This window comes from Lagenorhynchus albirostris, chromosome 5 (assembly GCF_949774975.1).
Source record: "Lagenorhynchus albirostris chromosome 5, mLagAlb1.1, whole genome shotgun sequence".
Classification (NCBI taxonomy): Eukaryota; Metazoa; Chordata; class Mammalia; order Artiodactyla; family Delphinidae; genus Lagenorhynchus; species Lagenorhynchus albirostris.
In genome coordinates, this window is record NC_083099.1 from 140,316,411 (window position 1) to 140,339,488 (window position 23,078).

At 44.8% G+C, this 23,078-nt stretch overlaps 1 protein-coding gene across 1 annotated transcript in view; it reads right to left on the reverse strand.

Moving 5' to 3' along the window:
- The window catches only part of DSCAM (DS cell adhesion molecule), a gene marked incomplete at its 5' end in the record, with an annotated part of 743,298 nt that overhangs the window by 97,999 nt on the left and 622,221 nt on the right, over positions 1-23,078 (reverse strand). The window contains 3 exons of the mRNA XM_060149089.1: positions 723-878; positions 6,711-6,857; positions 8,522-8,762. Coding sequence (XP_060005072.1) covers positions 723-878; positions 6,711-6,857; positions 8,522-8,762 — 544 coding nt within the window. The remainder of the gene's footprint in view (positions 1-722; positions 879-6,710; positions 6,858-8,521; positions 8,763-23,078) is intronic.

Consider the following 23,078-nt stretch of genomic DNA (forward strand, 5'->3'; position numbering starts at 1 on the left):
ATGAATGGATAAAGAAGATGTGGCACATATATACAATGGAATATTACTCAGCCATAAAAAGAAACGAAATTGAGCTATTTGTAATGAGGTGGGTAGACCTAGAGTCTGTCATACAGAGTGAAGTAAGTCAGAAAGAGAAAGACAAATACCGTATGCTAACACATATATATGGAATTTAAGAAAAAAAATGTCATGAAAAACCTGGGAGTAAGACAGGAATAAAGACACAGACCTACTGGAGAATGGACTTGAGGATATGGGGAGGGGGAAGGGTAAGCTGTGACAGGGCAAGAGAGAGGCATGGACATATACACACTAACAAACGTAAGGTAGATAGCTAGTGGGAAGCAGCTGCATAGCACAGGGATATCGGCTCGGCTCGGTGCTTTGTGACCGCCTGGAGGGGTGGGATAGGGAGGGTGGGAGGGAGGGAGACGCAAGAGGGAAGAGATATGGGAACATATGTATATGTATAACTGATTCACTTTGTTATAAAGCAGAAACTAATGCACCATTGTAAAGCAATTATACCCCAATAAAGATGTTAAGAAGTCTGACAAAAAAAAAAAAAAGAATAGGTGGGTGAATTAATTCTCTGACCCAGCCTTTCCAACAATAGCTCCTGCCCGGGAATGCTGCCAGCTGGTGGGAGCCTCCTGTGTGGCCCCTGGAGGTTCAGACGGGACCTGAGCTCTCCCCCAACAAGCCGCCCCCTTTCTCACCATCCTCTTTGGTCCGAGTGAAGATCTGCTCGCTTCGCACGCCGTCCCCAGCCCGGGTGAAGGCCAGCACCTGGATGCTGTAGTTGGTGTATTTCTCCAGCCCGTCCAGCTCCAGGGAGGGCTGCGTGGTGGTGACGTTTTTAATCTCACCCAGCTCTGGAGGACAAGAAAACACGAACCTGTTACCGCGGCTGTGGGCACCGTCCTTGCTGCCCAGCACTGGGCCATGAGCCTCCATCGCTCACGTCCTGAAATCACTCAAGGGGACCAGGCACAGTCTTCATGTGACACCAACGCTCTGCGACATTTGGAAAAGGTCATTTGCACCAAACTGCCACAGGGCACAGGGTGGAAAATCGGTCTGGAAAACAGCAATGCGCTCCAAGTTAGGTGTTATGAGCCCAACGCTGGTACCGTGGCTGCCCTCCTGAACTGTCCCCAAGCAGGTTTCCCGCACCCCAGGCCCCAGGGAGCCAGGACGACTATGCTCACTCCGCAGAGACCCTTCTAACTGCTCATCCAGAAGCTTCTACAAGTCGAGTTTCATTTTTCCATTTACAAAAGCAAACTCCTTTAAGGTAGACGTGTTTCTCAGCACCTAACTTAAGTATATGAGCGACGGCAGCACAGCAAACCCCTCCTGTCACCTGGAGTGAACCCTCCGGCTGACGCGTCAGGAACGTGGCGTCAGCTAAAACGACTTCACGTTCTGGTGTGGGATCAGCTAATGACGTGCAAACATGGACCTTTCTGCTGGTGCATCTGAGGTATAGGATACACGGCAGTTTGAGAAAACTCACGGTGGTGTGTTAAGTACCGCCACGGGTGCTCTGATGGACAAGGAGAGAGGGGCCTGAGGACTGCTGACCTTCAGGGCAAGTGGCCGTGTGTGGGATGTTTGGTGCAGGCTCGTCCCCGTGCCCGCTGTGCCCGGTTACTCAGAACTGGGCTGGTTGACGGGGTCCAGGAGGGAGTCCTCCTTGGTGTCTGGCCACCTCTGCACACAGTGCACACAATGAGGCTGCCCGAAAGGGTCTCTCGCGCTCTCTCGCCTCAGTAAAGGCAGCTGACACGCCGTGCGCGCTTCCTTGGGTTCTGGGTTCCCAGGTTAACTCATTTACCCAGCATGACCATGCTCTTGTTTCCACAACCCATTCATTTTACAGGAGAGGAAACTGAGGCAGGCAGAGACTCAACAGCTTCCCCAGGTCCCGGAGCCGAGCACGGGGGCCGAGAGCATGGGCCGCGGCACCACAGGGCGTGGCCGCACGGCCCCGGTCCCCACTCTCAGCCACTCCCTGTGGCCGCCCGGTGGGCCTGAATGGCGGCCGGATGAGATGCGGTTCTGCCAGCTGGTTTCCTCTTCCTGCTCTTTGATTTTCTTTCCTCTTGTCCTTCTGGCATATTGCACGGAAGTTCGGAGATTAGTGGCCAGCTGTTTGGTGATTATGGTGACTATTTTTACTTTTCGTCATCAAAAGGATCAGGGCTGAACAGGACATAGCAGGATAGTTGAATTTAAAATAAAGCAGGGGGTAGCCAAGGCTTGTCACTCACATGCCAGGGACCCCTGTGTGTGATGAGGGCTGTGAGGGGATGGGAAAAATGGGCACAGACACAGCCCCGGACCCCAACAGGAGCCCGACGCCTGTTCCCACCTTGGGCACCTTGTGGATGAGTTCTGGGGGCAGGATGCTTTGCTGGGGGGGCAGAGAAGAGCAAAGGGCGCAGCCCCCCAAAGATGCCTGTGGTCTTCTGGGGGAGACCATCTGGTGGCAGACTTTTAGGGGCCACAATCTAGAAACCGGAGCAGATGGCTTATGAAAATGAAAGAAAATGTTTGCTCCTGTGTGGTCACTGTGCATTTGGAAAGCTGACAATTGTTACCCTCAGATGGGTTAGAAATTCTCTCCTGTGAAGGAAAAGTCTGCCCTGGGTGACCATCAGACCTCTTCCATTATATTATTCATTTATAATGTTCATTTTCCTGAACATAGATAATACAGGTCAATTGGAGTAGGTTAAAAAATTCAAATGCTAATGGAAAAAGTTTAAGTATAGATCTCATCAAGATCTTTTCAGATTTAGGAACTTCTACATTATGCCAAAGATTACACACACACACACAGTCAGGGAAAATGCAACTCAGGGGAGGGGCTTCCACGGGGCTGTATGCAGGGCTAGTAATGAGGAATTGACTATATCATGTGACCTCTTGGGGCCTCTGGTTTTATGCTTTTGTTTTTATCTTTAAGAAGGACCCAGGGTCTCTACGTCATGGGGGAAGTATGAGCTCCAATTACAGTGCAGGGGAAAGGTGTGCTGTGCCGATGGGACAGGGCTGTTCCCCAGTGAGACACAGTGATGGAGAAGAGGACAGTTAAGAGGGAGAAGGGCAAAGTGGGACACCCTGATCTTTTAAAAGAAAGCAACACTTGACACAAAAGAATTACACCCGCTCATGAATTACCATACTAATTAGAATTGGTATCTGGTTATTGACTCATACTGGGGTTCATATTATTTGGATGAACTAATTTATCACGAACCATGAAGATGAAAGCAGTCCAAACCCCTGTTCAAAATTACCCCCCCAAGGATTTTTAAAAACTACCTGTGCCCCAGAATCTACCACAAAAGCACCTCATTCTCTCTGCTGGGAGGGTATGTCCCTGACTCATCAATGTAGAGGAAGTAAAAAGGAAAATTATGAAAAAAGCCAAATTCAAAATAGCGTGCTTCATTTGTCGTTCTTTCAAGCTCCTTTTCTTTTTTTATGGCTTAAACACGGATTTCTATCACCTACTTTTCACGGCCCCAGTGGAGTCATTAAAAAAAAAAAAAATATATATATATATATATATATATGGGACAGTACAGTAGAAATTAGCATAACATTGTAAATCAACTATACTTCAATAAAATAAATTTTTTAAAATATATGGGGAGTAAAGAATAGTGTTCAGTTGAAATCATGAGTAAAATAATATGAAATTAATATAGAAAATAAATTCAGAATTCATTTATAGTACAAAAAGTTTTTTAAAGAAAAACTTCATATTTTAAAACAAAATAGTTTTATGTATTTATTTACACCCTTCATTCTTAAAGGGTCTAAGGAAGAAATCAAAATAGGGGTGGAAATCACTTTTCCCAAGTACCTCCTCAACCTGCCAGCATTGGAGCAAAAGTCTTGGTTGGCACCTAAACATTGCTTTAATTCAGAATCTGTCGTTTTTGTCTTGAAGAAAGACAGAGGGCTGAAAAGCAGCTCCAATTCCGATGGAAACAGTGGATTTTCAAAGTGTGCCATTTCCCTAGCAATCTTAGACTAACTGCTTCTGTCAGGTCTTAAAAATTCTTTGACTTTCAGATTATAAAATACTCAGAAATTTCACCGACCTATTGTACATTTAACCTGTCCTATCAAATATATTAACCAGTTTTATCTGGTCATATTAACAATAACAAAATGCTTTTTAATGCATATTTTTCAAAGTATTTGGGGCAATTGCTAATCACAGCAGTAGTAACGATCTCTTTCTCTCTTGGCCTGCACGAGTGAGAGTGTGCGTATGTATGTGTGGTGTATCCTCAAGCTTAGCAGGTATAGTTCTTTACATGATCACTATGTGTTGTGTGTCTGTGGGAACCTCAGGGCCGCAATCTAAGAGCTCGTGCAGAAGAATTCCATGAAATTCCCTGCGAATGCATACATGTCACTTCTCAGAGGTAGCAGGTCAGGAATGACTGTTCATAGGTTTCTGAGGGTTTCTTTCTCATCTTTTGGAGATTAAGTGTAGTACTTCTACCTCAGGCATTAAGCACATCACCTTGGTCTTCATAGAGTGAGTAAAAGTATCTTTAGAAACTGTATGCATTTCCAAGCATTCTTTTTTTTTTTTTTTTTTTTTGCGGTACGCGGGCCTCTCACTGCTGTGGCCTCTCCCGTTGCGGAGCACAGGCTCCGGACACGTAGGCTCAGCGGCCATGGCTCACGGGCCCAGCCGCTCCGTGGCCTGTGGGATCCTCCTGGACTGGGGCATGAACCCGCGTCCCCTGGATCGGCAGGCGGACTCTCAACCACTGCGCCACCAGGGAAGCCCAAAGCATTCTTTATTTAAAGACTTTTATGTTTTTAAATGTTCAAGTTTTTAAAGCTTTAAAGTGTAAAGTTGACTGAACGATATTAACCGTATCATCCATCGTAGAACTAAGGTGCTTACAGACATTATTAGCACATATGAGTAAAATGTGAAAATGTGATGGAGAGTCACCACCGGATTATGGAAATGTTTCCAACAAGAACAAAAAAGGATGATTTTAGTGTAACACTGCCTTTAGGTGAGCATGTTAGGGTGTTTAATTTCATCTTATTCAAGATGAGGATTAGAAACCAGAACAAGTATATGCAATGATCTATTACTGTATTGTGTCAGTAAAGTAGATAATTTGAAATTTTTCGTTGCTCCGTATTTTACTTCTATGGGAGTTTTAAAGCTCTGTTTGCAGGGAGGAGGTGAAGGGAATCATCTGTTTAACTCTGTGCCTCCGTGGGGCTGGCTGTGCCTTACTGGGCTGGAGGTTCTGTATGCATCACTTATCCCCACTCTCACTAGGCTAGAGCATCCATCGGGGCAGATGCTGCATCCTCAGCGCCAAGCAGGAGCTCAGCACAGAGTAGCTGCTCAGGTAACACTTCTGCTTCGGGGGCGCCCAGAAGGCGAATCAGAATGTCTCCCACTGCTGGCACTATGAAAAGCGCTACCTCGACATCAAGGGAATCAGATCTGGTCCTCAGCTCTGAGACACAAGTCTGGCTGCAGATGTAAACAGCTAAGCCTGGAGCTCTGCTATCTACTTAGCATTTACTTACTTATTTACTTACTTAGCAAATTAAGCTGCCTTCCTTCCTTCATTCTGGCACCAATAGTGGAACCCCTGCAGCCTCTGAGGCCCAGTGTGTTCTGATTACCTGGGTGGGGAAAGCGACCGGGTTGGCAGAGCAGACCCAGGTGGTCCTGAGCAGAGGTGGGAAATGCCCTGGGGGCCTCTGTGTTTGCCCAGACTCAGAGGACCCACAGTCAGAAGAGCTGCAGGAAGCCCCAAACCAGAAGGGAGGCACCCCTGGGGGCTGGATATGGGGAGCGGGGGGAGGGTGCAGATGTGGGCCACCCAAGTCCTGGGCCACAAGCAGAGAGCAGAGCCTTTCCTGTTAGGGGCTGTAGCTCAGGGTGGGCCTGTCGTGCTCCTGGAGCGGGGCTCAGCCTGGCTCGGTGATGTCGGGCCTCTGTTCTGCTGAAGACACTTGGAGCCCCAATCTTGCCACTCCCTGAGCTGACCCTCTCTCGTGCCAAGTCTTGCCTCCAAACTGGAGAATTTTGTCCTACAACTTGAAAGAAAAAAAAATCACAAAGAAACAAGAAGGAAGAGAGGGAATACAAGGAGGAAGAAAGAAAAAGGAGGGGACAAAAGTGTAGGGTTTGGGATGAAAGCGCTCCTCGTGGGAACAACGCTCCTCCGCCCAAGGTGTTCTGGCTCTGGCGTTCTTCCTGAACCCCTTCTAGTTCAACTACAGGAGCTTAAGGATTTTCCCTGCTGAGTCCTATCGGGGAATAGGAGGAAGTCAGCCTTTTAGGATACACATCACGCAGAACTTTCTAGATACAGATCAAGGTTTTGGTGCTGCCTGCAGAGGCTTGACATAGATACTCATAATTAGGAAAACACATCTATTCCTAGATTCCCCAAGTGCCACCCCCTCCTGTCCTTCAAATTGCTTTTTGAAGGTATATGATTTAAACAGCTGTGCACACCTGTTAAAAATGTCAGATATGAGATAACAGAAAGACGAGGGGAAAGGAGAAAAGTACCCATCGATAAAGAACTGCCCACCCTGTGCTGAATCCCACAGTAGGAGGAGGGGGTCTGCAAATTCCATGGCGCATCCTTTGGGGCAAACTCCAAGTTCTAGTTTAACCCCCTTACCTCCGTCCATGAGGTTGGCCCAGTAAATGACTCTGAACCCCTGGAGGATTCCATTCAGGGCTTCCTTGGAAAGTGTGGACCAGGACAGTGATATTCTTTCTGGTGATGTTGCTATGGCTTGGACATTTTCGGGGGGGTAGCTGGGCACTGAAATTAGATAGTTAGAATCTGTAATAACCGTGGGTGGTTTAATTAGCAAAGCAATATTGAATAAGCAACATTAGTTTAATAGTTCAAAGTACAGGAAAATAAAACATTGCTCTCAATCCCCCAAATTAAGGAAAAAAATGAGTACCATTTCTCTATGCAAATATTATGATAACTCAGTAAAATGCAATGACTTCATATGACTTCCACTGTCTCTCTTTCTAGAATAACTGCTTCACTGTTAAGCCCCAGGCTTATGGAGTTGAGAACACTTCTGATCCTACTGCATGAGTAAAAGACCATTGCTGGTCTGGCTTATTTTCCCATTATCCTTGAAAGTTACTGTTGTAAGTTACATGTACTTTATACAGTACATCTCCTCATACTGAGTAATACCTGGCATGTAAATTGAAAGCCTCACTGTTGAAAGTGCCACAAAGCAGACACGTCATCGTATTCACTGTCCCATCCCCAGCAGGGCCCCTTTCAATACTATACCATTCGTCATAGGAAAGAGCGAAAATGGACTAGGATACAGGCTAGAAGGATATTTGAAGTATTTTTCATGTGGGTTTATGCAAACCTTAAACGTCGTGGCTGGGAGGGGGGCAAAATAGTGACTGAATTGCAAACATCAGTGAAAGATGAACATCAACGTGCAAACCCAAAGGCCTATCTAACCACGCCTGCGAAGACTATGAAGATGGAAAGAAAAGCCTGGACTTCTGGGTTCTGGCTGTCTAAGACTTCTCTCCCTGTGAAAGCGCTCAGAAATTATAGATGCAAGTCACCATGTGTGCTCTCAAACCTATGACCCAGCGGCTAGTTGCACGAGAGGCAACTGCCGTGAGAGCTTGCTGCTGGAAGCATCTATCCCCTACTCCTACAGCTGACCCTATATCTGACCTCTGCACCTAAAAGATGGCGCTTCCGGACACTAGGGTTCTCTCTCCTTTCAAGCATTGCTGGAGAATGTGAGCTCTTAGGTGGTCAAGGTGGGAGGGTACATTAATGCCTTATGGCCACTAGGGGGCGCACAGTCACCGTGAGATTTGCTCCAAGGAAGCTTGCTCATTCCTGTTCTCTGGTCTCAGAATGCTTGAAAATAAAAAGCAATCATAAAAAAAGGAAGGAAGGAAGGAAGGAAGGAAGGAAGGAAGGAAGGAAGGAAGGGAGGAAGGGAGGGAGGGAGGGAGGGAGGGAGGGAGGGAGGGAAGGAAGGAAGGAAAGAAAGAACGAAAGAAAGAAAGAAAGAAAGGAAAGAAAGAAAGAAAAGAAAAGAAAGAAAGAAGAAAGAAAGAAAGAAAGAAAAAAGAAAAAGAAAAAAATCCTCCTTTACAGTGATTTGTGAGAAATTCTTAGAAAATCGGATTTCTACATTCAGGCCAGACTGCCGCAGTCATAGGGAGAGCTTTGGTTTCATGCGGGAAAAGCCCACCTCTTGGGCTTGATGGAGAAGGATGCTGGAGAAGGATGCTGAAGAAGGGATGGATTTGGCTTTGCAATCAAGGTCTGTCAAGGGCACCGAACCAAGGCAGCCCACGAGTTAATCAGGGCAGCTTCCCCACCGGAACCCCCAGTCCCTGCCGGTCTGGATGCCATTGTCACTGCAAAGCCCGAAGGCGGCCAGGCTCTGAGGACCCAGAGCAGAGGCTGGAACCTACCATCCTCGAGGGTGGTGGTGATGACTTCCTGAGAAGAAGGCCCCGTCCCGGCCCGGTTGCAGGCCTGCACCACCAGGCCATACTGGGTGAACTTGTTTAGGTTGCTGAGGGTGTAAATCTCACTGTCCCCCGTGGTGTCGATACTGATGATGTTGAACTGGAAGTTGCCCCCAGTGCTGTACTCGCGGTAACCTATTTGGTAGCCACGGATAATCCCATTTTGCAGATGTTTCTTGGGAGCCTAAACAGGAAAGAGAAGAATCACTAAAGAACACTGTTTGTGATTTGGTAAAAAACAATGTTATTTTCGGATGCTTTAAACCTGTTCGAAAGCTGGTTAATCCTACTGTATACCTATGGCCAAGCTACGAATTATACTCCGTGAATAATTTGGACATTGAAAAGTTACCAAGTACAATGTGAGTAGCTAAACAATCAAACCAAAAAGAACACTCGAGGTGTGACAAGAGGAAAACCGGCACCTGCCCTCCTCTTAGGCAAATAAAAATGAAATTGAATAAGCGTGGAAATAATCATAACAGGTGTGGCAGTAGTAATAGTAATAGTAGCAGCAAACTCATACCTAGAGGCTGCTCGTGTCCAGGTGCTCTGCCTTTACCTGCGCGAATGAGCCCAACCCTCACTGCAGCCCCAGGACACAGCACCACCAAGACCTTCATTGACACAGGAGGTCCCACAGACATGAGGGACAGGAGGGGAATCCACCACAGAGCCTGTGCTCCCAGCCCCTCCTGCTCATGCTGCCAGGACAGCCGACTTCTCTAAGTGGCTGGGAAGTCTGGAAAGATGGATTGCATCTGTGGTACCTCTGCCTACACCAACCATCACCTGGGGAGACTGATGTTCGTGTTTTCACCCAGCAAAATCTACGGAACTCTGCCACATTGTTCCAGCCACTGGGGAACAGAAGTGATTTTTTAAAAAAGGTCCCTGCCCTCATGGAGCTTATACTCTAATGGAATATTCCAGAACAAAGATGTTTGCACGTCGAAAGCTGGATGTGAAGGGGAGTCCACCCCTGGCAGGAAGGCAAACCTCTTTCATTAAGGCCTGAGTCATTCGGGGATCATTTTATGGTGATTTAATATGGGCAAGGTGAGGCTAGAGTTACGAGTCAAAAACAGAACAGTTTTTGCTGACACGTTGGACTTTTTAAGAATCCAGACTTTTTTCAAGTATGTTTTAAGAACAGCATCAAAGTGATGCTCTAAAGTAATAAAGGTGTGGTAGGCTTTCAGGCAATCAACAGCTGTGTGTGTGTGTGTGTGTGTGTGTGTGTGTGTGTGTGTGTGTTGAGTGTGTGTATTTGTATTATGTCTGTGTGTGCATATGTGTGAGCAGATATGTGTATGTATGTGCATGTGTATGTGTACATGTGTATTTCAGTACAAACCGTGGATTAAGGTCTCTTGGGGCTCTGAAAAGCTTTCTGAAAATGCTGACAATCCCATTGGAGAGAGGACATACGCACTCAGGAAACTGCAGAGAAATCTGAAGTGTTCAGGTGTGTGGTACTGGACCGTGAAGGCCAGCAGGCTTCTCGAAAGTGGCAAAATGAGCGTGGCCTGAAGCAGTCAGAAGATGCTGACCGCAGGCGGGGCTGGAGGGATGGCCAGGGTTCCAGAAGGGGAGGGAGGGTGTGGGGTGGGAGAGACAGAGCAGCTGGAATGGATGGGGGGGGCTGCTGAATGCCCAGGAGTGAGGAATGGCAGACAGAGAGGATGTGCCCAGGGTGGGGGTGGGGTGAGCCTGGACCACCAGCAGGAAGAAGGCAGAAGAAGGTTGGGACAGACAGCGCCATGAACGAATTCAGCAGACGCCTGTGGATTGCCTACCACGCCAGCCCCCCGCGGCATGAATGTCGCCAGCTGTCTTTGGGTGTTTGTCTGAGTTATACAAGAGCAGTAAAATCACATTTCCTTTTTCAGGCGAGTTTCCTTATTTATGGTTTTCTTGGATGCCACTGCCTTTCTCAACAACTCTTCTGATTTCAGGCATTTACATGGTGCTAATAGGTATCAAAGAAACAGCCTGGAAACCATTACTTCTTCAGTCAAGTTGGCAGTCAGACGTTGACACAAAAGCACACCCCTTTCTTATTATAAGCAAGTGTCTATGCGCTTCTGCTTTTGCGTTGGCAAACTACAACTTTTCACTCTGATTTAAAATTGGATCCAAAGATTTCAGATGTCGAGAATTCCATTACCTGGAATTTGTTTTACCTAAACCACTGAATTGCATTTGTATCATTGGACTAATTAGCAAAATCAATTTCCCTCCAAAAGCCGTGGATAAGTCAAATATAAAACAAAGACATTTCTCCTATTTCACAAAGCTTTTTAATGTTTAATATGGTCACCCAAATATAAAGGACTTTTTAAATTATAAAACATTCTAATTTTTCAACGGGCTCCCTGTGACGATTTAAGTCTCCCTAAGGTGCCAAGTCAGGATCCCAGGACAGGAGCTATGGAGTCTGGTCAGGTAGGGGGTGTAGGGAGTGGAGGCAAATGCCCACGAGAAAATGTTCACTCACAGCACCCAATTCAGCTGAATCTTCTACAAGCAGAGGGACCTGCTGGCTGACATTTCCCTTCCTGGGTTTGGGGGGATTAATCATGCCCGTGATTTGGTTGCACAGATAGGTGGGTGGAGAAATCTTCCTTTTTTCACTTTCTGAGGGTGAAAACACATTCTAACTGCTTAAATAGGATAGGCAACACAGTGGTTTTTGTCCTGTTCAGTTTAAATATTTTGTACAAAAGAAATAGAACATTCTTTACATTTTCCTTAGAACAAAATTTTAGTCCTGCTAATTCTGGAGTGACACGAAGGTTATTTTTGTTTATTAGATTCTTCTGCAAAATATTTTGTAGAAAATTATTTTAGTGTTTTTTTTGTAATAATAAAAGTATACAGCCACCATTCCTATGTAATCACTATTCAAATTCTGATATGTATTTTTCTCTAAGTGAAATTGAAGTTTGTTTGGTTTTCACATGGTTGTCTTCATACTCTACAATTTAGTGACTGATTATTTTTATTTCATATGCTATTATGATCATACTTTCATGTTTACTTCCAGTTTTTAAAAATCATATTCCATGTTTTATTGACTCATTTTTCCAACAATTTTGTCTGGGATATTGTTTTGTAACTTATTTCCTACCACAGATGAACCTCTGTGATACAGTGCATCTGTTTTTAAGTTTGTTTATTGGACTGAAGTCCCAGAAGTGGGACTTACTGGGTATCTTATTTCAAAAAGGTTGTGTTTCAGTTGACTGTTAATGAGATAGGATTTTTTGGTTATTATTCTTTTAGATGTGAAATCCAATATGGTAATGCAAGGGACTGTGTTTATCACAAGAAACAAAGAAGAGAGCTCTCCTCCAGTTTTCTTAATATTCTGATTTTGAAGAGATGTATGAATAGAGTGGTGAGTTATTTGAAGGTAGCAGTGGTTTCACACATTTCTTTCCAGGGCTCTAATACAGTCGCTAGTTATCATGCAGAATGAATTGTTGCACCTGAGAAAGAAGCGATGGATTTTTCTTACAAATGAAATATGCACTTTTGATTTCACAGCATGCGGGCCCTAAGAGGTTTTGAAAACCATCTAAAAAGGATTGTGTTGGGGGAGAAATGGGGAATGACTACTAATGGGTATGGGCTTTGTTGTGAGTGATGAAAATAATCTAAAATTAGATTCTGGTGATGGCTGCACATCTCTGTAAACATACAAAACAACATGGAATCGTACACTTAAAACAGCAAATGTGATGGTATGTTAATTTCATCCCAATAAAGCTGTTTTCATAAAAGTTAGTGTGCTGAAATCATCTCTCGGTTATTTCTCTTTCTAATTCAGTTACAACAGTAGCTTCCTTCACCACAACCACAGTGAACACCACCAATCAATACTCACCACCTCTACCACCACATCTTCACCATCACCATCACCACTACCTACATGCACAACGCCCCCCCTTACCACCTCCACTACCTCATGCCCCCAAGACAACCATCCCCGTACATCACTGCCACCAACTCCATCACCTGCATCATCACCATCATCACCACCACCTCCATCACCTGCATCATCACCATCATCACCACCACCTCTGTCACCATCATCACCACCGTCATCACTGCCACCACCTCCATCACTGCCACCACCTCCATCACCAGCATCATCACCATCATCACCACCACCTCTAACACCAGCATCATCACCATCATAACCACCACCTCCATCACCATCACCATCATCACCACCACCTCCATCACCTGCATTATCACCATCATCACCACCAGCTCCATCACCATCATCACCACCACCTCCATCACCATCATCATCACCACCTTCATCACTGCCACCACTTCCATCACCTGCATCATCATCATCATCACCATCACCTCTGTCACCATCATCATCACCACCTTCATCACTGCCACCACCTCCATCACCAGCATCATCACCATCATCACCACCACCTCTATCACCAGCATCATCACCATCATCACCACCACCTCCATCACCTGCATCATCACCATCATCACCATCACCTCTATCACCAGCATCATCACCATCATCACTACCACCTCCATCACCTACATCATCACTAACATCACCACCACCTCCATCACCAGCATCATCACCATCATCACCACCACCACTACCCTATACCACGGCTACCTCTCCCACCTTTGCCACCATCCTTATCACCTCCTCCATCAATAAATCACTGCCATGCCTCCAATATATCCACCACCATCACTACTGACATAAACATCACCCTAAGTATCACTATTACCACCATCACCTCCAACACTAACTCAGAGCCAAAATCACTACCACCAGTTACTACTATCCCTCCACCACCTCCACCACCTCCATCACCTTCACCTGTTGAGCACTTGCTTTTCCCTATCAGTGTAATAGGTGAGATGTATATCTCCCCATTTATCTTCACAACAACCCCAAGAAGTCTCATTATCCTTCTTTACAGATGAAGAAGGTAAGTGTAGAGTTGCAATTCTAACCCAGGTTTTTCTAAGAGATGTATTTAGTTTCCACCACTCACAGAGCCCCAGATAACTTTTCTCCTTTTTGAAGCACTTGCTAATTAGGTTTGTAAAGTTACACTAAGCAAAATATTTTTAATCAAAGAAAAATCTAGCAAGTCACGTGAATAGAAAGTATTGTTTTCATGCACAAAAGTAAGCAAAAATTCTAACTGTAACAGGCAAAGTTTAAGTTCTACTATTCATTTATATGTTGAATAGTTAGATGTAAATTTAGGAATGTGTTAACATTAAAGAAATTCTTGAGGACATATTAGAAAACAGATCTCTTTTAAAAATCCATAAGTGCAGGGATTTTGTACACTAAATGCAGGGAATTTAAGGGTTGTGGTGCAAGTTCCAACTTTTTTTGAAGTGACTCTGGGGACCTCTCTGAGTTACATGAACAACAAGCCAGCAGGGGACGTGGGTATGGACAAGTGGAAGCACTTCAATCCATTTGTCTGGTAGTGGGCTTCATATCACCCGAAGACAAGTTAGTACGTAATACCCCTTACTTTAAAAGTTGTTTGGGATGATACATTTCTGCTTGGAGCATGTGTCTACCTGGAATAAAGGGAAACGGTTGGCTGATGCACAAAGAGAGAACATCCAGGTGGGAAGGCAGTTGAGGCTATATCAATAGCCTCAAAGAACAACTGATTAAGTGGGTCAAAAATAATTGTTTGCTTTCATGAAACTAAGATATTGGAGTTAATGGTGGGGTAGGACGAAACATAAAAGAAGGAATCAGGTAGGGGTCTTTAAACACATTTTGAATCTGGGTTGCAAGATATTGGAGAAGACAAGTATCCTAAGAAGCTACTTTGATCATGCCCTCCTTCTCCCCAAATCTCAACAGTGCCTGTTGTAAGATTTGAGCCCTACAGGAGTCTTTCCAGACTAATGTCTCCTGGATGTCCCTCCACCTAGGATTCTCTTTGACTGCCTGATTAAGCATGGGGATTCGAACTCTCTTACACTTTCTCATCTCATGAAAGCCCCAGTCAGAGAATGCACTTCTTCCTTTTTTCCACTATCGATACATGACTCACTCCATGGCCAGCTCCACTTCCAACTCATTGGGGAGGCTCCTTTGACTATCTCCATCCAAGGAGTCCTCTCCTTCCTCTGGTCTCCACTGGCACTCACCCAACCACCATCAGCTCAGCAAGAATTGGCCACTTCCATCTCCTCCATGGTCACCATTAACGTATCAAATGTCTGGTCTCCAAGAACTTGACTGCAAGCGCCAAGAGCAAAAGAGTTCCTAAAAAAATGTTTGAAATCTGACCCACTGCCCTGTCCAAATCAAGACTTCAGCACAGTGGACATTCTCAAAAAAATTATTGTAGATAAAGAAGACAATGGTTCTGAGCATTTATGAGGTGTAAAAAAGTGATGGGTAAGAATGACCTAAGATTTATATCTTACTGAATAAAGATCTAATGGGCAGGGTATAAAGACAGAAGAGATGCCTGGACTCCAGACCCAGGATGCAGCTGTTGATCAGAGGCCTGGGTCAGTCAGTTCAGAGGGAGCTCTCAGGCAGTGTGCCCCAGCCTGGACGTGTGGGTTCAAGTTGAGAGCTGGCTTCCGTGCTGTCATGTAGCATGGCGGCCAACCTATCAAGATGGGAGATTTAGGCAGCATTGGGAGGGGTCTATTTCATTTCCCAGACCCCATCAGGGAGGAAAATAGCTTCTGAAGAGCTCTTTTATCTGGACAATGTTGTCCATTTTTGTTTTCTGCTTAAAACAAGGATTCCAGAGTTTATTCACTTGTCATCCAGCCAGTGGGTCACACATGCTTACAATAAGGATCATTGAAGACCGACCAACAGATTTATAGCAAACCTCTCCTGGCAACCAGCCCTCTTAATACATATTAGAGGAAGATGTTGGAAAGTAAGTGATTGGGGGAAAGCAAAAAAGCTAAAGTGAAGAAGGGCTCCCTTCACTCCATAGTCAAGAATTCAACAATCTGAGTGTCTTTCCATGCAGGATGATGCTGTCATTTACAGATGACTTTGATATGTGAGTGCTCTGGTTTTACCTTTTCTCAAAGCCCTTTGAATGCACTACTATTCTAAGAGAAGGCCTTAGCTATCCACTGTTGTGTTTTTCTTGTGAGGATTCGTTGTTTTCCCATGTAGAAATTTCCTCTTCCTTTCCTTCGCCTTTGCATCCAGGAATGATCCAGATTTCTTTTCATTTGTCTCATTTATCTGCTGTCTGTGGCTCTCTCTTTCTCCCCTTCCAGCCCTTTGTTTTTTCTCCTGTGGTTTCCCTAAACAGCTTTCTTTCACATCTGTTGAGGAGCCCTTTCTCCAGCCTCCAACCCCCCCCAACCCTCACTTTCTTTAAGAAACCGTCTCTTTTGATCTCCATGACAACAGGAGCCCCGTGTCAATTCCCTTGTGTGGTTTGCAAGTGCCTGCATTTGACGTGTCCGCCCGAATCGGCCTGCGAGCCACCTGTGGCAGGTTCTCCGCTCTTTATAGGGAGGGTAGAAACAGGGATGAGCAAATGCTCAGGGCACCAGTGTGGCTGCGAGGGATTAGAACAGGCACCTCATCTTCAGGAAACCACCAGCCAGGTCCTGTTTCTGGCACGCTCCCCTCCCCCTCCCCACTGCTGGCGGGCGGACTTTCCTCAATGTCAGGGTCCACCCGCTGACCTGGAGAGCCCAAGGCGTCCACTGCAGAATCCTGCATTCTGGGAACACTGCGTCACTCCGACGTGTGGAGTAATTCAGTTGAAAAATGATTTGAAACGTTTCCTTTTAGATTCCTCCAAATTCACTTAAAATGTAGTCTGTCCTCATTTCCCTTTTATTACAGGGGTGGGGGACTGTCTTTTTCATCTCTGTGTGCTTCCTTCAGCCCCTTTCCCTGCTCCCCAATATAAACAGCATGAGCTCTATAACTTGTTCAGTGAACGGATGCATTAACTGTAACAGCCAGCAGCTGGTGCCTCTTCTACACAAGGCATTGCGTGCAGGGAGGATGTGCAGTGAATCCGTGAGTAAAGTGGAAAGTGATGATGGCAGTGGTGAAGATTTGCACAAGGGGCTGTGGAAGGGAAAAGGAAGAGATGCCTTTTCCAAATGCGTGCAGGAGGACTCCCAGAGAAGGGGGGCAATGTTATAGGAAAGTAATCAGTGGACCTGGCTGCAGGTGGTGAGAGAATAAGAGATGGCTCAGGAATGGAGAGCAGCTCCAGCGACCCTTCAGGGAGGTATATGGGGTGACTGGGTAGTGGTGGAGTGAGTGCAGGAAACCTAGGGAAATGCTGGGGCCCCATCCAGACCTGCTGACTCACAAACACACGCTGGCTACAGGGAGGGCGTGCTGGTCTGTGTTTTAACAAGCCCTCCCTGGGATGCTGAGCAAGCTCCAGTCTGACAGTGACAACTGCAGTTGTCACTCAAAGTCATTAAAAGGTTTAGGACTGGCCTCACTCGGGATGGACTTTCGTTAAAAAGCAACGGCTGCACATTCCCCAATGTTTCAGGTCACCAATAACCCATTTTCCTGGTCTCTGCAGAACAGAAGGGATTGAACGCAAATAGGACCGTAAGCCCTCTGTGGTCCGGGAGTTGCACAGCAACAAAGGGACCTCTTCACAGCGGGGCTGAGGTGGAGGGGAAACAGCTGCCTTGCTGGACAGAGCCCTGTTGGGCTCCCCAGTCCCCGTGGATGGACAGCACAGCCTCTCTGGATGAATGGACCATGGGTTCTCAGGGAGAGATGGCAGACAGAGGAGGAGTCTTACATCGTTGCCTCAAAGCACATTTTCCTTCCTGTCTCTCTCCTTGGGTTGGCCCTCCATGGCCACTCTGCCATCCACGGGGGCTCTAAGCTCATTCTCGGCATCGTAGGTCTCCTACAAGGGATACGTGCGGCCATGTGGCTCTCCCCTCAATGTTATTGTTCGTCAAGGGACAGGTAAAGAGCCAAGGGGCCACGTGGTGTGAAATAAAAAGTGGACACGTGATCTGATGATGAGACACGCTTAAGTTACGATGAATGACAAAGTGTTTGAAGTGTGTACTATCTGGAGAGGCCAAGAACTTGGAATTGGAGCTGGATGGTCACCGTAGTCTAGTCAGACTTGGCGGAGGAGATGGTGACCAAGGGTGTGCATTGGCTTGGAACACAAATGCAGAATTTTAGAAACATTTTGGAGAATATTGTGGGATGAACTTAAGGCTAACTTCTGTACAACAGGGTACAACTGTAGGGTAGCTCCCATTTCATTCACTCATTCACTCATTCATTCATTCATCCCACCAACAAACATTTGTTGAGTAGCTACTCTTGTTAAAACCCTCCTTTGTTTTTAATTTTTCTGTCCTTTGCAAATCCCATTCTCTGGTAGCCACATAGAGCATTTCTCACCAGCCATAAAGGCTTACCCAGTGGTTTCTGCTGACGCCCTAACAAAGGAATTCACAGAACATATGCAGACTAGGATTGGGTTTACCTGTCAGCTCTGAGGTCTCTAGGGACATCCCCCACCTAACATCAGGGCCTCTAGATGCTGTGCATCCTTCTTAAGGTCCTACGTCCAACTCAGGTAGCTGGTAAGGAGGGCACGGTGGCTTCCGAAGCTCAGAGAAGCTAGAGAAGGCTTCTGAGAAGGAGACTTTGCCAGAAGGGTGATGGCTCAGCGTGCCAGAGCTTGGGGGTGGAATCAGTCAGAAGTGGCGAGGAGGGGAGGTGCCCCGGGCTCAGAGCAGGGGAAGGGCAGGGAGGGGGTGGGGGGGCTGTGGAGTTTCCATGGGCCAACAAGGGGTGTAGCCAAGGCCCAGCCAGGAAAGAATCCACCTAGAGACTCTGAGGTTCTGGGAGGCTGGTCCGGTACCTCTGAGCCTGCAGGTAACGGGAACTTAGGGAAAACAGGGTTTTGGTTTTGATGCCAAGAGGCAGTGTGTACCAGTCTGTGCGTATGAAGGTTGGGGTCCCAGCTATTTAGTGGCAGCTGAGTGATCCCAAAGGACTTGGCTTCCCCCATGCAGACAGGGGTATCCAGCCGAGAGGAACTCCCCTGCAGGGAAGGGGTGCCCCCGTGGATGACAGAGTGGCCGTGGAGGGCCAGATGGACCCATCAATAGGCCACAGAGATTTAGGGGGCCACAACTGACCCAGATCTGCTAAGCTAGTGCAAGAGGCAGGGAAGAGTCCCATAGTGCTTTAAATCTCTGCCCAGAGGGCCAATGAACAGGCAGCTATTGTGACGAGTTTCAATTGTATGTGGCTGCTTCTCTTGGTATCATCTTGGTTTATTAAACATGGTTGACAAACTGTGGTCCTGGGGCCAGGTCCTTTAGCCACTTGTTTTTATATGGCTATTAGCGAAGAATGTACATATTTTTTACATATTTTTAAATGACTGCAAAAAATAAAAAGAGAAAGAATAGTGTGTGACATGTGAAAATTATACGTGCTTCAAATGTCAGTGGGGCTGAGTCAGGTTCTACTGGAGCCCAGCTGCACCCACCCAGCTGCGTATCTGCCGTGTCTGCTTCTGAGCTACAGTGGCAGAGTTGAGGGGCTGTGACAGAGACCTCATGGCCCACAGAGTCTAGATTATTTGCTTTCTGGCCCTTGACAGGAACAGGTTGCAGACCCCTGTAGGACACAGTGTTGTGAACAGAGCCGCCTGCAGGGTGAGATCCACTCTGTGGGCTGGAGGTTGAAGGCAGGGAGGGATGTGGGGAGATTATCAACGGTGGAAGGAGAAGCACCTCCGAGAGAGGGGGTGTTGGAGAAAGGCCAGGGTTTGGACCCAAGGAGAGTCAGTGACTCTCCCTGCTGGGATGTCAAAGTTCTAGCCTGTGTTCTATCAGAAGACAAAGAATGCCTGCAACCACAGTGGACCTTTGGTCCAGGATATGGTACCTGCCACCTACACCTCAGTGATGGTCCTAAGCATAAGCATAGGATGGCATTGCTCCTGCAGAGCTAAGTAGAGTCTCTTGTCTGTTCTTGGGTCATGAAAGGCTTTGGCCTGAATTAAAGGCATCAACACTCATGAATGGGTAATGGAGGAAAAGAACATTGAAAAGCATCTAATAGGCTACTCTGCCCTGTCAGGAACATGCTAGAAGCATTTGGACAAGGGGCCCCCCAAGGAAAGCTCTGGTCTGAAGTGGGGGGATGGGTCTGACACATTCCCAGGAGCAAGGAGAGCCAGTGATTCTGTCCAGACCCCCGGGAGTGACACCACACCTTCCCTGCGTCGTATTTTCCTTCTTTGCGAATTCTCACTTCTAGGAGTCATTGAGAACATGCCTCCAGAATTCTTCTGTTATTTATATAAAGACAGGGCTTATTCCCACTTTAGATTGTGACAGGGAGGGAAAATGAGAATGAAAATATACTTTTAAAAAGTAGCATTATTCTATTTCCTGTATTTCTGTGATTCCTCAAAGCACAAAAAACATTTATGTTTGGACTCAACATTTTCAAAAGAATGTACCAATGGAAGGACTCCATCACAGGAACTGAAAGGATGTAAAATCAGTTTTCAAAAATTTTAATATGAAGAGGAGATTGACCTTTAACAAAACTGTGGAAGGTTACCTAGAAAGAGTTAGTTGGTTATATCTTAGTGCATTAAATTAAATATATTTGTATTAGTGAAATGAATCCGAAAGCATATGTTGTATTTTTCTGTCCTACCCTCTGTAACCATGAAAATGGAATGTGGAAATTAGATGCCCAAAGTCTCCCAAGGAAGTTGACTCCTGCTTTCCTGGCTGGAGTTCTTCCCGCAACAGACCCAGAAGAACTTGGTCCAGCCTATTTTAAATGTTAAAAGTAACATCGCATTTCTTCCCTTATCTTAGGAGAAATGTCCATATTGGACAGATGTTTTCCTTTTATTCTTTGATTTTTCATTCTAACACCTGTGCCCCATTTACTAATTTATCTACCCTATTTGATTTCTCTGATAAGATGGGAAATGTCATCAGCAAGATGGCTTAATGATGGCTTTCTAAGAAAATTAAGCACATTAGTAAATCAATGAAGGTAGAACATACCCTCACACCATATACAAAAATACTCAAAATGGCTTTAAGACTTAAACATAAGACATGACACCATAACACTCCTAGAAGAGAACATAGGCAAAATATTCTCCAACATAAATCACAGCAATGTTTTCTTAGGTCAGTCTGCCAAGGCAATAGAAATAAAAGCAAAAATAAACAAACGGGATTTAATCAAACTTACAAGCTTTTGAACAGCAAGGGAAATGAAAAGACAACCTACAGGATGGGAGAAAATATTTGCAAACAATGTGACCAACAAGGGCTTAATTTTCAAAACATACTAGCAGCTCATGCAACTCAACAACAACAAAAAAACAAACAACCTAATCGAAAAATGGGCAGAAGAACTAAATACATATTTCTCTAAAGAAGACATACAGATGGCCAACAGGCACATGAAAACATGCTCAACATTGCTAATTATTAGAGAAATGCAAATCAAAACTACAGTGAGATAGCACCTCACACTGGTCAGAATGGCCATCATTAAAATGTCTACAAACAACAGATTGTGGAGAGGGAGAAAAGGGAACCTTCCTACACTGTTGGTAGAAACGTAAGTGGGTGCATCCACTGTGCAAAACAGCATGGAGGTTCCTCAAAAAACTAAAAATAGAGCTACCATATGATCCAGCAATCCCACTCCTGAGCATATATCTGGTCAAAACTATAATTCAAAAAGATACATGTGCTATAATTCAAAAAGATACATGTTCATAGCAGCACTATTCACAATAGCCAAGATGAAAGCAACCTAAATTTTCATCAACAGATGAATAGATAAAGCAGATGTGGTACATTTATACAATGGAATATTACTCAGCCATAAAAAAGAACAGAATAATCCCATTTGCAGCAACATGGACGGAACTAGAGATTACCATACTAAGTGAAGTAAGTCAGACAAAGACAAATATCATATGATATCACTTATATGTGAAATCTAAAATATGACACAAATGAATTTATCTGTGAAACAGAAACAGACTCACAGACATAAAGAACGGGCTTGTGGTTGCCAAGGGGGATGGGGGGAGGGGAAGGAAGGACTGGGAGTTGGGATTAGCAGATTCAAACGATTATATATAGAAGGAATAAACAACAAGGTCCTACTGCATAGCCTAGGGAACTATATCCAATATCCTGTGATAAATCATAATGGAAAAGAATATATTAAAAAAGCATATATATGTATAACTGAATCACCCTGCTGTACAGCAGAAATTAAGACAATGTAAATCAACTTCAATAAAAAATGAATAAAAAAAGAGAATTAAGCACATTACATAGTGAATATTCATTTATCCACTCACTCTATGGGTGCCATTCAATTCACTGATAATACAGAAGGGCCATATTCACTTTAGTTTGCTCTTCTCATTTGTTCTTTGTGAAAAGTAGGGCTAGTATTTTATGAGAACCAGTAAAACTACATATGAGCCAGTCTTTTGAATACTTTTATTAAAATTACTACCTATCCATCTATCATTTAGATTATTTAAAATAAAAACTTTATTGATTAATTTTTTGGCTGGGCAGAGTTCATGATATTTACATTTACTGGGAGGTATCTGTTATCGGAAAGGACTGTGCTGTCCAGAGCCATCAGAGGGGCCAGCATCCAGGGTAGAGAGAAGAATCGCGGCTGTTACTCACTGAACCAAACTCATATCCTAAAATGCTCTCCCAGTCTCCATCCTCCGTGGCTGTCAAGACAGTGCTGGGAGATGAGTACAGACAAGGCTATGTTGTTACGATCTACTGTTTGTCTGTGACTTAATGAAAAGGACACTCAGATCGGACCTAGTGGAAGGATTCGAGCTTCAGCAATGACAAACCAAGTTACTTGCTCAAGATAATTTTTACTAAATGTAAAGGGGAGAGTAATATCTAATTATGTTGAAGTCTAATCCAGCACTTTCTGTCCTGTATCAGAGTATCCTTATTATATGTAATTTACTTGCTGTAGATGCATTTAAATTATGCTAATCCTACTTTATGCAATGTAATGAAATACTGTCAAGTTATACTTTTCATATACTCTTTATTTTCACTGCAAGTTTTATATATTCATAAATGTATGACACTAAGTTTTCATGGCTAAAGTATGCATAGTGTAATTGTCAATAGACAATTAAATAAATTTTAATATTATCCTGACCATAAGCAATTTTTACCTTAATGTCCCAACTTTAGAAGCCAATACACTTGATAAATGTGATGTTGATGTACTAAATAAAGACCTATGGCTGGTCATCAGTAAATGTCCAAAATGCTCTTTTAGTTCCAACCTCATGATTCCTACTCACTATTCTTGTTTGCATTTCTGATAATACGTTCCATCAGTCAAGGAAAAAATACCATCCTTACCTCCTAACTTATTGTAACCTAACAGTTCATAACTTGT